Source organism: Ctenopharyngodon idella, chromosome 21 (assembly GCF_019924925.1).
Source record: "Ctenopharyngodon idella isolate HZGC_01 chromosome 21, HZGC01, whole genome shotgun sequence".
NCBI classification, from domain to species: Eukaryota; Metazoa; Chordata; class Actinopteri; order Cypriniformes; family Xenocyprididae; genus Ctenopharyngodon; species Ctenopharyngodon idella.
This window is the reverse complement of record NC_067240.1, coordinates 10,931,033-10,945,529: the sequence shown is the minus strand read 5'-3', so window position 1 is coordinate 10,945,529 and position 14,497 is coordinate 10,931,033. Positions and strand designations below refer to the sequence as shown.

The 14,497-nt window shown below is 38.0% G+C and overlaps 1 protein-coding gene across 3 annotated transcripts in view; it reads right to left on the bottom strand.

Annotated features, from left to right (window-relative positions):
• Nucleotides 1-1,730: 1,730 nt before the first annotated feature.
• The window catches only part of tsc1b (TSC complex subunit 1b), a 28,914-nt gene continuing 16,147 nt past the window's right edge, over nt 1,731-14,497 (bottom strand). For all 3 annotated transcript variants that reach the window (XM_051877482.1, XM_051877481.1, XM_051877483.1), the window contains 10 exons: nt 13,938-14,033; nt 13,156-13,756; nt 11,526-11,569; nt 9,985-10,151; nt 9,590-9,772; nt 9,338-9,448; nt 9,026-9,148; nt 8,751-8,938; nt 8,415-8,588; nt 1,731-4,036 (listed from right to left, as the gene is read on the bottom strand). In XM_051877482.1, the coding sequence (XP_051733442.1) occupies nt 3,448-4,036; nt 8,415-8,588; nt 8,751-8,938; nt 9,026-9,148; nt 9,338-9,448; nt 9,590-9,772; nt 9,985-10,151; nt 11,526-11,569; nt 13,156-13,756; nt 13,938-14,033 (2,276 nt within the window). In that variant the 3' untranslated portion in view covers nt 1,731-3,447. The remainder of the gene's footprint in view (nt 4,037-8,414; nt 8,589-8,750; nt 8,939-9,025; nt 9,149-9,337; nt 9,449-9,589; nt 9,773-9,984; nt 10,152-11,525; nt 11,570-13,155; nt 13,757-13,937; nt 14,034-14,497) is intronic.

The window sequence follows — 14,497 nt, the reverse complement described above, 5'->3', positions numbered from 1 at the left end:
TATATATATATATATATATATATATATATATATATAAATAATAGTTTACTAAACTGTTTTATTAGTGTTTTTGGCAATAATAATAATAACTATATTTCAAATGTCTTCAGGTAGGAGAGAATTTTTTTTTTTTTTTTAAAATACCATAATCCTAAATATTATTTGAAACTTAAAGGGATTGTTTATACAGAAATTACATTAAAGGGTTCACCCAAAAATAAAAATTCTGTCATTAATTAATCACCCTCATGTCGTTCCACACTTGTAAGACCTTCGTTCATCTTCGGAACACAAGATATTTTTGATGAAATCCTTAATGTTATGAAGCAACGAGAATACTTGTGAGCCAAGAAAACAAAATAACTTTATTCAACAATATCTAGTGATGGACGATTTCAAAACACTGCTTCATGAAGCTTCAAAGCTTTACGAATCTTTTGTTTCGAATCAGTGGTTCGGAGCATGTATCAAACTGCCAAAGTCATGTGATTTCAGTAAACGAGGCTTCGTTACATCATAAGTGTTTCGAAACGTTTCAAAATGTCAATGGTTCACGTGACTTTGGCAGTTTGATACACGATCCGAACCACTGATTCAAAACAAAAGATTCGTAAAGCTTCAAAGCTTAATGAAGCAGTGTTTTGAAATCACCCATCACTAGATATTGTTGAATAAAGTCGTTATTTTGTTTTTTTGGCACACAAAAAGTATTCTCGTTTCTTCATAACATTAAGGTTGAACCACTGTAGTCACATGAACTGTTTTAAATATGTTTAAATAAGCTTTCTGGGCATCTGAAAGTGTTAATTATCTTGCTGTCAATTGGGAGGCCTCACTGAGCCATCAGATTTTATCTAAAACATCTCAATTAGTGTTTCGAAGATGAACGAAGGTCTTACGGGTGTGGAACGACATGAAGGTGAGTAATTAATGACAGAATTTTCATTTTTGGGTGAACTAACCCTTTAAATGTTGCTCAAAACAAATATGCATTTCATCTGTGGAACACAAAAGGAGAAATTTGAACAAAATGTCTTTTAAATACAATGTCAATAAGTGACTAAAGATGTCAAACCTAAAGACAGACACACACACAAAAAAAAAAAAAAAAAAAAAAAAAAAAAAAACTCCTGTATGGTGTTCCAAGTCTTCTAAAGCCTCTCTGAGAAAAAAAAAAACTGAGATTTTGTTTGTTAGGTTTTCAGTTCTAATGCATTCAATTATAACTAATTAAACATTAATTCAAAGTAGTATGCGCACATCCAAAAATAACTTCACCAGGTGCTCGATCAAAAGAAATGCAAAAGAACTGCCCAGAGAAGTTTAATAAATTGTAACATTTGTTGCAAACATTGCAATTTATTAAACATCTTCGGGAGCAGAAATAGCAGTGTGTCAGTTCTTTTGCATTTCAACTAATTACAATTAAATTATAACAAAATAAGTGCATTTGAAACTGAAATGCAATGAAATTCATAACTTCAGTGTGACTTAAATGTGCCCAAATGCATTTTATACCTAAAAACCCAAATGGCAATTGTCTGCCTGTAGTCTTTGTAACAAATTTCTTCAGCAAGCATTGCACATTTAAATCAGCTTCAAATCAACAGCCAAGGAAGCGATGTTTTTGTGCCAGCATAGCTTGTATGCCTCAAATTGCATTTCATTTCCATTCCAGACATCAAAGCGAAATTAATCAAGGCAGAAAATAATCAAGACAACCCCAAATCTGTAGTGCAAAACATTGAAGATGATTTTATTTTTGTCATTCACAGTTAACACAAGCAACTGCTTAAAGAACCTTTTCCAACCGACCCTGCCTTCCCTCCCACAACAAACCCCAGAACCTTCATCTCCAGCAAAGGAGCTAATATTCAACCGTTCCTTTCATTTCACGCTGATTGTACCTTGTATCTTAAGTCATAGTTCCTGTTGTTGGCATTAAAAGAGGATTGTTGTACATGCTCTAGATAGCAAGGCAGAAGGAACAGCAGAGACTTCAAGGGGACAACAGGATTTGGGAACAATTTGAGTATGACTATCAAATCCGCAATTCGTAAATGACACTTGACTATCAACGCAGCCATTTTGTGGAAAGTCTGAGATATTTTACACCATCTACTTGGCATCGTAAAGCTCTCATCGCTACAGTCCACATACTTCCAGCTCGACAAAATCTTGAGTCTTGTATTTACCCCCTCAAACTGATATGTGGTAGTATAAGAATAGATGTGCTTGAATAATACAACAAAAACCAGTACATTATAACTCTACAAAATACTGTCAATGTCTTATTGAGTATTTGGCACTCAAGAAGCAAGCTTAGTAATAATATACTTGAACAACTGCAGTGCGCTGAAGTGAGAGGGTAAAAGACAGATCATCCATAATATTATAAGTTACCTAACTGAGTTCTGAGAGAATATGATGACTGAGCTTGAGACTGAAGGTTAGTATCGTCAAAGCGAATTACTTGACTGACGTCTGACTTTTATTTCATAGTAGAATAAGGCTTCGAAATGGGCATCTAGATTTTAATTGCAATGTTTTATAGAGATTACAGAAGGATAGGAATAGTATTCTATGGCCGTTGTTTGATTTCGACGCATTATAACTTTAAAAGCACTGGTGCGTGACTGGTAATACTTGAAAAGCTAAAAAGGAGGATAGGACAAAAAATAAATAATTAAAAAAATATAAAAACATGTCAAACCTTCCTCTAATTTGGCTGTATCATTTCTTGAACCCAGATTTAGTCTAGTCCAAGACTATAACGGATTTTTTTCTGTAATGAGTAACATCTGACAGTGCAATTTAACCCAGAATCAAGTCTGGGATACAGGCCATCATTTTCCACATACACACACACAGACATCGCACATACATGGAAACATATTAAAGATAAACATGACTTGAGCACATAAAAATGCACATGACATGTCTAAAAGGTAATGGAACACTGACTCCTGCTTGGCACAAGACAACCGTCCAACCGACTGACCGACCACCCCGCCTCCCGGCATCCAAACACACACACTTCAGCTCTGTGCGGATGAGCTGTGAGGGTGTAAGCATTGTACCTTTACTACAAATGTATCAACTTATATTGCTTCTAACAGGCTAAATGCAAAGCTTCCACATGCTGCAACAGTTACTTGGTTAAAGAGACCGGATAAATTAGCAAAGATTAAAAAGAAAAGATGCAGCGGTAACATTTCTGGTAAACAACGACATTGTGTGACCACCTCTATACACGTCATTTTAGTCTATGCTTTCCAATTGTCTGATCTTGGTGAGGGTTTTACTAATTTATTGGCTCCAAATCCTGTTGTCGGCTTGTGGAAATGTGACAGATAACACTGAAAATTGAAAGAGTCTTGACTTACACTCTAATAATCTAAATTCGCACATCTCTACCTCCCTCTTTTGCACCATTTTTCCATAACTTTAGCTGTGCTCCTGATGACTTGCGTTGTAGTCCATGATCCTTAACGGCTGCTGCCTGGGCCGCTCTGGGCATCTTGAGCCATACGTGTCTCGGTTTTTAGCTCTCTGAGCATCAGGTTGGGTTTCTTTAGCAGATGTGATGAGCGTGAAGCTCTGCGCAGCAGTGGAGATGGGCGTACTCTTCGTTGTCGGCTCAACGCAGAGCTCAGTCTTCAGGCCTTGCGATAGACCAGTGAGACGCGGAGGTGGGGTTTCTTCATCGTCACACTGGCTCTCGCTTTTGTTGCGGAACAGCTCTCTTGCCCGCATACCCAGAAAGCTCTTGGCGCTGGGGTAGGAGCCTACGGTGATTGGGGTGTCAGAAGCGACCAGGGGTCCTGGGGGTCCCAGCAGGGAATGAGGACGGTGAGGGGGCGGTTCCACTAGGACAGGTGGGGGAGTGTCTCGATTGCCGTTTACAGAGTTGGCCGCGGAAGGGCTGGCCTTGGGCTGCCTTGGCGATAAAGTGCTGCCATTGCCACGCGGAGACTGAGGTGACTTGCCTTCCTCTTTGGTGGCTGTTTTTACTGCGCCGTCCACCACTATGACACTGTGACACCAGAAACAACCAGAAAAAAATGTCACAATCTTAAGAACTTTATGCAACAATGAGATTGAGGTTGGGGGGGGAGGGAAACAGACCAACTTGTCTTGTAAACATGTCACAAAAACAGGAAACAAATTGGTGTCCTGTTACTTTTTTTTTTTTTTAAGAGCAATAAAGTCAAGTTCTTTAGAGAGAGAATTATTAGATATGTGAGACAGATAACTATAACATAACATAAAATTAACATAGCACGAAAAACAGTGAAAGATTATCTAGCAATTAACACATTAGTGCATTTGATTTGCATTTACACACATTTTATCTTGCCAATCTACCCGTTCAAGTGATTTTAAACCATTCAAATCCAAGAAGAGGCAAAAGAGTGCTCAATTTGGTACTTGCATGCCGTTATCTGTACATACAGCCGCACACACAGAAAGCCATGTTTTAGATAGCATGTGAACACCCAGTTGATTCCTCTTTTGCGTCTCCTTGCGCTTGAATAGACACATACACCAAAATTATGTTAAAATACCCGACTCATTAAGTATTCTCTTAAAGGGTTAGTTCTCACAAAAATGAAAATAACCTCATGATTTACTCACCCTCAAGCCATCCTAGGTGTATATGACTTTCTTCTTTCAGACGAATACAATCAGCGTTATATTAAATAATGTCCTGGCTTTTCCAAGCTTTATAATGGCAGTGAATAGAGGATGAGATTTTGAAGCCCAAAAAAAAAAAAAAAAAAAAAAAAAAAATATCAACCATCCATCATAAAAGATAACCACTTGGCTCCGGGGGGTTAATAAAGGCCTTCACAAGCGACGCACTTGTGTAAGAAAAATGTCCATATTTGAAACTTTAAAAATTAAAATAACTAGATTCTGACAAACTGCCGTATGCATCGATTTACGGTGAAAGAGTGAACTCTGACTCGACGCTTGAACGTGGAATTGCAGAGGAGAGAGCAAAACAAAACACCGGTCACGGATTAGAAGTCTAAATCGAGAATGATGAATGGATGCACTTTTTTGGGCTTCAAAATCTCATCCTCTATTCACTGCCATTATAAAGCTTGGAAGAGTCAGGACATTATTTAATATAACTCTGATTGTATTCGTCTGAAGAAGAAAGTCATTTACACCCAGAATGGTTTGAGGGTGAGTAAATCATGGGGTAATTTTTATTTTTGGGTGAACTATCCCTTTAAAAACAGTAATTTATGTCTTAAAGGGGACCTATTATGCCCCATTTTACAAGATGTATAATAAGTCTCTGTTGTCCCCAGAGTGTGTATGTGAAGTTTTAGCTCAAAATACCCAACAGATAATTTTTTATAGCATGTTAAAATTGCCTTTTTGTGGTTGACCAAAAACGCGCCGTTTCAGTGTGTGCCCTTTAAATGCAAATGAGCTGCTGCGCTCGGCCTAAGAGGGCGGAGCTTCACGAGCTGATTCTCTGGTGTCAGGAGTCAGTCAGGATGCACTATAATGTCAGAAACTGTGAATATATGCTGCATGGAGATAGAACAGGTATAGTTTAGATCAATTACGGTTATAACTTATATTGTCTTCTTGTTTTTATCCACTGTATTAGTACAAGTCTGTTGTACCGTCCGAATGATGACCAGAACTTTACAGATGAGTTTTATGATGTATATTGTACTTCATACAAAAGATGAAGCATCTGTTTTCACTCTAGAAAATCTCTGTAAGAGCTTAATAAAACACAGTGCAAGTGTGCATTAAAATATTATCCATAAACGCTCTCTCTTTCCCTTGTATTATCATCAACATACACAGTGAATTACACAGAAACACTCATTACAACTAACAGTAAACAAATATATAAATACCTTATGCCTTTTCGGGTGGTGCTTAATAAACTGGTAAACTTTATATCCGTAAATCTCCGATAAACTGTAATAAAGTGCTCTCACCTTCATTACTGCTGTATCCAGTATCACTCTGGAGACTGTAATTACAGCTTAAGCTGGATCATGAACAGTTTGTACTTATATATCCTTGAGTAGCGCATTTTTAGCACAACCTCTGTTTTGTATTGTCCCTTTGTATTGATATTTGTTCACAAAGCAGTCTGGTGTGAAATAATTCGCGCAGACATAAACGAATTTCGGTAGAGTTGAGGGAGCATTTTCTTGGAAAATAAAATGAATCCACCTCATCTTCAGCGGCTCAGATTTTGGGAGCAAATGGAGAGAGCTATGTGGATTAATCCATCCAGCTACAGAACACCTAAAACGCTTGGGAGACATTCTCGTCAGTGCAGCAATGGCGGACTGTATACAACTTGCTGTGAACTCGCTCAGGGCGGTTCTATGTTAAAACGGCAGAGTCTGTCAACATTCGTGGGCGGAGCCTATGGCTAATGTGACATCACATTGCCAAGGATCTGGAAACGGCTTGTTCTGAGACACTGCTTATGATTTATGGGGATTAAAAAAATAAATAAAAAAAAGGAGTGGTTGGATTTTTATCATTATAGGGTGATTGTGTACACACACTGCCAACACACATTTATGTCCAAACACCATGCAAAAGTGAATTTTGCATAATAGGTCCCCTTTAAGTGAACGCACAGTTGAGAAAGAAATCAGATGTGTATCATATAACTTTATTTGTAAATCTTTTTATTTGTAACTTTTTTTTCTATTGCATTTATCAATGCTTGTAATTAGAGTATTTGTTATTACTTTATTACTGACTGTTTACTTGTCTTTTATTAGTCAGGTTAGTAGTTTTGCTGTGATATTGAAGTACTTAAAGTATGCCTTTAATTATAAATGGAAAGCAAAGTTACATTTACCCCCCACCCCACTTTTTTTTTTGGTTGCTCTGAAAAATGTTCCGATCTGTGACTCAAACACTGTAATATGATCTGAACTGTAATTTTTTGATCCATTGCACCATTAATATATATCACAAACTATGTTCAGAGACTGCACAAACTGTGAACCTCATATAAAATAAAGTGTACCTACAAATAATTAATGAAAATAATGCAAAAAAATATAGAATTTAAATTTAAATCAACTCTGCTCAGAGTACATATGGTCCCGCTCTAAATAGTGTTAAAGTAACACTGAAGCAGAGTTAAAGTTAATCAGATAATTAAGCAATTACTTAAGTGATGATTGAACATTAATGATGAACACCTGCTCTTAACAAGCAGAATCACTGAAGAAAAGAGAAACACAAGAACTACAACTGACTTCAGCCACAGCCTTAGATGAAATCAACTGAAGATAAAAGACATTAAATAGAAAGATATGATTAATAAATAAAAGATATGATTAAAATTTCTGATTCACTTATTACTAACCAGATTGACTTTATTTCTGTCAGATGTCTAAAGAAGTTCTTATTGAGAATTAACAGTGGTTTAGATGTTGGTGTTTTATTGGTCAAAAAATTATGCCACCATCATGGTGGTCAGGGTTTGTTTTAGTTGGGCTCTTGACACTTTTATGTCTATAAAATAGTTTGTGTTTGAGCAATTGCAATAGTGTTTCACAACAAACACTTGTACATTACTGGAACAAAAGACTGAAGGAGCAGATCTGCTTGAATTTTCTGCTTGAAAGCCCTATCAAATGAACATCACAAAGAGGGCTCTTTCTCTTTGGTTTCTTGACTGAGATTCAGCTATTGCAAAATTGCAACAAAAACAAAAAAAATTCCATTAAACAAATGCCACTGTAACGCTTCAATGCTAAAAATGAGCAACTATTACTGCTCAGGCTTATACATGAAAACATAGCATACAATCCTCAACAGTGGTGACAATAATTATTCATACTGCAGTGCATGATAGGAGTTTTGTCCTATGGTGATACCCAGCATGCATTGCAGCGTGAAGCGTTTTTTTATCACCATTGTTGAGATTCATATGCTGATTCTTGATGTCTGTGTGTGTCTAAGTAATGCTGTTTAAATGTTGTTTAATCAGATCTTCAGAGATTTCACGATTTTTATCTTTAGTTGATTTCATCTAAGGCTGTGACTGAAGTCAGTTGTAGTTCTTGTGTTTCTCTTTTCTTCAGTGATTCTGCTTGTTAAAAGCAGGTATTCATCACTAATGCTCAATAATCACTTAATTAATTGCTTAATTATCTCATTAACTTTAACTCTGCTTCAGTGTTATTTTAAACACTATTTAGAGAGGGACCAAAAGTACTCTGAACAGAGTTGAGTTAACTCTGGGCATTTTGCTGTGTATTCATGGAAAGTGCCAACAGCACAAACGGCATCATAAAATCATACAAACACAGAAGAAGTAGCATATTGGACCGGACAAATCGCAAAGTAAATGTTTTTATATCTGAATAACACTAATTCTTTCAGGTTTTCAGTCTTACCTGGGCTCAGTGGAACTGCGGGGCTCAGTGGCGCCCTCTGCCGGTAAGTCTAAAGCAGTGGCAGAGGAGTCTTCTGTTTCCAGCCTGCTGTAGAGCTGCAAAAGCTCAGTCTGCAGAGCGAGAGTTATCCGCCTCTGTGCCTGATATCTGCTCTCAGAGGCTTGCAGTTCCCCTCTGAGCAAAGGCGAATAAGAACAATTGTGAGACATTGTAAAACGATGGAATTAAACAAGAAAGCATGTCATATAGAACACTGAGGGGGAAGAGTTAATAAATGTAAAGATAAGTTGTTTGTATGCTATAAACAGCCTTCACCGAGACCAAAACAGATCATACTTGGCTTGAGCCTTGACATCTTCAAGAAATTTCTTTTGTTCTGCAATCAGGTGCTCTTTCTTCGAGAGTTGAGTCTCCAGCTCCGCCACTCTCTGCTGAGCAGCATCCAGCTTTTGGCTCTGAAGTAACAGATTCTGTTTAAGACGCTCTGTCTCCTTCCCCCAAGACATCTGCAGCATCTGCACCTCCTACAGGAGAGACAGAGAATATAACGCACATCGTATTTATGGCAAACATGAAAGAGACGCTGGGTTTCTCGTTCTTTTGACTTGTACCTTGCTAGTATCCGGTCCGGCCTGATGCAGCTCCTGAACACACAGTTTATGAGCTTCTCCCAACAGCAACAACTGCTTATTTAGAAAACTCAACTGCTGTTGAATACTTTCACTTGACGACAACTGAAAAGAGAACAAATAATGAAAGGGGAAAATAATGATGATAATCACACCATACTCAACAATTTAAAGGGACAGTTCACTCCAAAATTAAAAATCATCATTTACTACAGTAAATACACTCAAACTGACTGAAAGATATAAGATTGGCTCTTTTTTTGAGCTCAAGAGAAAGGGGGTGATTATTTTTACCTTGGCAGTGAGCTGGTTCAGCAGGTGTCCTGTGTGGCAAACCTTGTTATTCGCCTTCTGAAGCTCCGCCTCCATCTCACCTATTCTCTTCTGGCATTCTTGTACCTTACTCTGATTAGAGGATCATGGATGCATAATAAATCATCATGCTGTTTCTGAATGTTGTGGCCATCTCATTTGCTATCATTAAAAGTATGGGCTCAGTAAGATGTCTTACTATGTGTGAGTCAAAGACAGAAGTGTTTAAAGCACCTGTAACTCTTGGTTTTTGGTGTAGTAGTCATCCCTGGCCTGCTGAAGTTGGCGTATCTGGCTGTGCAGGCGTGTAACTACAGTCTCTCGGTCATCCCAGAGCTGCCGGTATCTCTGCTGCTCCACCTGCAGACTCTCTCTCAGAGACATGATGTCCACATTCTGCAGATTCAGCTGGTCCTTCTGTTGAAACAAACACATGGATATACAATCAACTGCATTAGTCTCTGCCACCCTCTAGTGGTCAACAAAGGTGAAAGTCTGGTGCCTCCAAACTAGCCTTGCGAAAAAGATAACTATTCACAGTTCACCATTTTATATGTAGTAGCTTTAATTCTAACAGATGACTCAAACCTAATGCTTTTCGATAGGTCATGAAATTGTGTTTAAGTTACCATAGCGTTATTCTGCTCCTCGAGCGCAGTAGCATTGATGATGCGCCGAAGCAGACGTCGATTACGTACAGCATGCTGCTCTCTCTTGTAGCGCTCGTACAGGAGCTGGTTGTGGAGTAGCAGCAGCTGACTGCGCAGTGTCTGCAGCTCATCCAGAGGAGCAGAACCTGTGCATGAGAAAGAAAGAAAGAAAGAATTAAGCATTAAAGACTTTTTTTTTTTTATCATTCTGCTTGCAAAAAGCACCTTTCTCCTTTGAAGGCCATTTAAAAGTAGTTCTTTTCAAGAATCATGTAAATCAAAAATATTGAATTTAAATATTAAATATTAAAGTAGATGTTTTACCAGTGCCCAACTTTTTGCAAGGCTCTTACATACTTAAAAACATCCTACAAAAACAAAGGTTTTCAGTTACTAACAGCATTAAATATAGTATAGGATAGGTTAAAGATAGGTATATTGGTCACCCATGACTAATATATTACACAACTAAAGTGTCCAAAAATAGGGGTGTTACTGAAATAAAGTGTGTATTAATCAGCTTGTCACATGATAATAAAGATGGCCGCCACCATACTGGGTCCACCCTGAGGAGATGAAAATAGTATTTTCTATGGAACATTTAAGTATAAGTAAGTGTACATTTTAAACATACATGTCTAAAGCATGATTCGTAACTTTAGGTGTAAAATGTTATATCAAATGAAAAAATTACTTAAAGGGTTAGTTCACCACAAAAATGAAATTTCTGTCATTTATTACTCACCCTCATGTCGTTCCACATCTGTAAGACCTTCATTTATCTTCGGAACACAAATTAAGATATTTTTGATGAAATCCGAGGTTTTTTTTATCTCCCATAGAAAGCAATGTAATTACCACATTCAAGGTCCAGAAAAGTAAATTGTTGAATAAAGTTGTTATTTTTGTTTTGCTTTTGTGCACAAAAAGTATTCTCGTTGCTTTATAACATTAAGGTTGAACCACTGTAGTCACGTTGACTATTTTAACGATGTCTTTACTACTTTTCTGGACCTTGAATGTGGTAATTATGTTGCTTTTTATGGGGGATAAAAAAAACTTCTGATTTCATCAAAAATCTCTTAATTTGTGTTCCGAAGATGAACAAAGTTCTTACGGGTGTGAAACAACATGAGGGAGAGTAATTAATGACAGAAATTTCATTTTTGGGTGAACTAACCCTTTAAAGTTTACTAAATTTTGTGTCACCCTTAAGTCTTTCTTTCTTTTGTGTAACATAAAAGAAGATATTTTGAGAAATCTCTTTTTTATTGTTACAATGAAATTTCATGGGGTCCAAAACTGTTGGATTATCATCGTTCTTCCAAATATCATAGTTTATACTTTAAAAAACGTAAAGCTGAGTTTATGATGACAGAATGTTAATTTTTTGGTTGTACTATCCCTTTAATGCTCCTTTAAATGTTTATCCCCGGCTGAATACAGTATTGTTTCTCTGGACTCTGAAAGAACCACTTTTCCACATGAAGCTGAATGTGTGCTCATGCAATGTTGTTTACCTCCAAAGTGTGTCCAGTCAGCTGACTTGCTTGGCAGGGGCAATCTGAGAGCAATTGCGGAAATGTTGGAAGAAAAGGGAAAAAAAAACACAGGGAATCAACAAGGTCAGTGGCAATGTGACAATAATTTCGGACACACTGCTTTTTTGGCAGAGGAAGTCTTTCCTCACAGAACCCTCTCTGACCAGAACCAAAACGCCTCAATTTGTGTGAGCCCAGTAACCCAACTCAATTATGTGTCTTCTAGTAAGGCCTGTGCAGGGCAGGAAGAGAGAGAGAGACAGAAAGAGCTCTGATTGTTTTCAGTTAACACAGGCTCTGCTGTTGCACTGTGGACAGTTTTGCGTGGCAGTGGATGTGACATGGGACAAAGCAGACAGTTGTTTCATTGTGATAACGAGTTAGTGGGCAAATCTGCAACTAGTCTGATCCAGTTTTTCTTAAAGAGACTCAGCACTCAGAGCCACCAGCAGCCCTTTAGCAAATCTTACAGATTGGAAACTAAACTTTTTACATTTTCTAAAGAAAATTAGTTATTCATCATGAGGAGGGTGTTCGGAGAGATTATTAGTGTGATATACAGATATAAATAAAGCTGACTTGTCTTAATAAAAGGGGTATGAGCTTGCCAAGACCACTTAAAAGTACCTCTCCAAATATTAATCATCAAATATGCCTTTTATATTTTGTCATGTCACACGTTTTGGTAGAAATGTGTAAAGTCTGGTTAGAGACAATGTGCGGTTAAAGAGTTCGTTCAACCAAAAATGAAAATTCTGTCATTAATTACTCACATCATGTCGTTCCAAACTTTTAAGACTTTCGTTCATCTTCAGAACACAAATGAAGATCTTTTTGATGAAATCTGAGAGCTCTCTGTCCCTCCATAGACAGCTACGCAAATGACGCTTCAAAAAGTTCAAAAAGAGATCGTAAAACTAAATCCATATGAATTGAGCAGTTTAGTCCAAATTTTCTGTCCAAATTTTCAAAAGAGACACGATCACTTTATATGATTGAATTATATGACAGATTGAATTTATGCTTATATTCACATGTAAACATTCATCAACTCACACATCAGTTGTAGTAAACAGAAGCTCAAGCATGTTGTTCACTTGATGTGTGCGAGAACCAATGAGGTTCATTCTCGTGAGGTTTGTTATCGCGCATCAAGCAGGTTTGTTTCAATGTTTATACTGTATGTGAATAAAAGCCTAAATTAAATCTGTTCATCATATAAAGCGATTGAGTCTCTTCAGAAAATTTTGTCTAACCTGCTCAAATCATATGGATTATTTTTACAATCTCTTTATGAACTTTTTGAAACATCAAAGTGGGAGTTGCATAACTGTCTATGGAGGGACAGAATTCTCTCAGATTTCATCAAAAAGATCTTCATTTGTGTTCTGAAGATGAATGAAAGTCTTACGGGTTTGGAATGACATGAGGGTGAGTAATTAATGACAGAATTTTCATTTTTGGGTGAACTAACCCTTTAAGTGTCTTTCTCAAGGAAACAACATAGATCATACCTCTGAACTTACACCCTTTTGATTACAAGCCAAGATCTTTATCAACACGACCACAAGTTTGAATTATTGCAAACCGTGAAAGCAAAAGGGCTTACCTCTTTAGCACTTTGTCATGGGAGTCACTGCCCTGCTGTACGAGGCGATCCAGCACCTCCAGGGGGGAGGCAGACACAACCCCCTCCATACCCTCCTCCTCCCCTTGCTTGCTCTGGAACCTCTCCAAGGCTACTCGCTGCACAATCTCTGAGGTCTTCCTCCCCACAAAGAGAGAGGCCGCCCGAGGCAGGGCCATTTCAAACAGAGCCTCGTACGGCAGGGTTGGTGGCTTGCACGGGCTAGGGGAACACAGGCCGTATTTCAGGGCCTCGTCCTCCGGTGCAGAAGGGCTCTGATGTAGTTGGCTATGCGTTGGGTGCTCGATGGGCATGAACACTGGCTGGAAAGACCAAGGATGCTCCTGGGACGGGCCTCTGCTCACTCTGCCTCTGTCCCCGGGTGTGATCTCAGTCTTGTCGGGCGTGGAGATGGCGTTGTGAGGGTCTCTAATAGAGCCGCACAGGATAGAAGAGGGCAGGGGTTTCTCTTGCGTGCCAGTCAGGGTCTCTGTGGTGCTGAAGAATGGAGAGTCAAAGCCACGAAGGCCGGCTAAATCTCGCTTCTCCTCAGTTAACTTCAGAAGCTCCTCTGTGATGGCAGCTGAGAGGATGGAAGATAGAAAATGATGTACGATGATGAAATGAAGACACTGCCAGATTTTTGTTTAACGGCTTAGTTAGTCTGTTGGGAAAGGACACAACTCAACTGGTATGAAACTACAGCCAAGGCCACAAACAACTACTAAGCATAAAAAAAAAAAAAAAAAAATGCTAGTTCATACCATCCTCCCGCTCTTTCTCGATCTTCATTTGTTCTTGCTCCTTCATGTACACGGAAAGCTCGGTCAGGGTCATTGGCATGTTCTCACCTCTGCCATCTGGGTCAGAAAAAAAAAAAAAAAAAAAAAAAAAGTCAGTTTTGATAATGTCACATCTATAGGCCTTTTCACAGCTATAATGATAACTATAATAATAACTATATTATCATCCACACTAACCAGGGCTCTACTCTTCCCACTGGTCGCACTGGTGCGACTAACTTTCTCACACCGACTTACAATTTGGTCACACCCTTTTTTTATAATCAATTATAATGACCTTGCATGTTGAGGAATTGTTCTTTTAATTTGTATATGCTGTTTTTTCATGATGTATAGACTGACAGTGACTAAAAGCTTGATATTTGCAAAATATTTTAATCTGAACATTGTTTCCAACAACTATAAATTTAAAAGAAAACATTACTAAAATATTATCATATATAACACATATAACAAAAGTCATATTGCCATGGGTGTTGTTATTTTATTAAAGTATTTTTCCATGGCGACGCATCATGCTT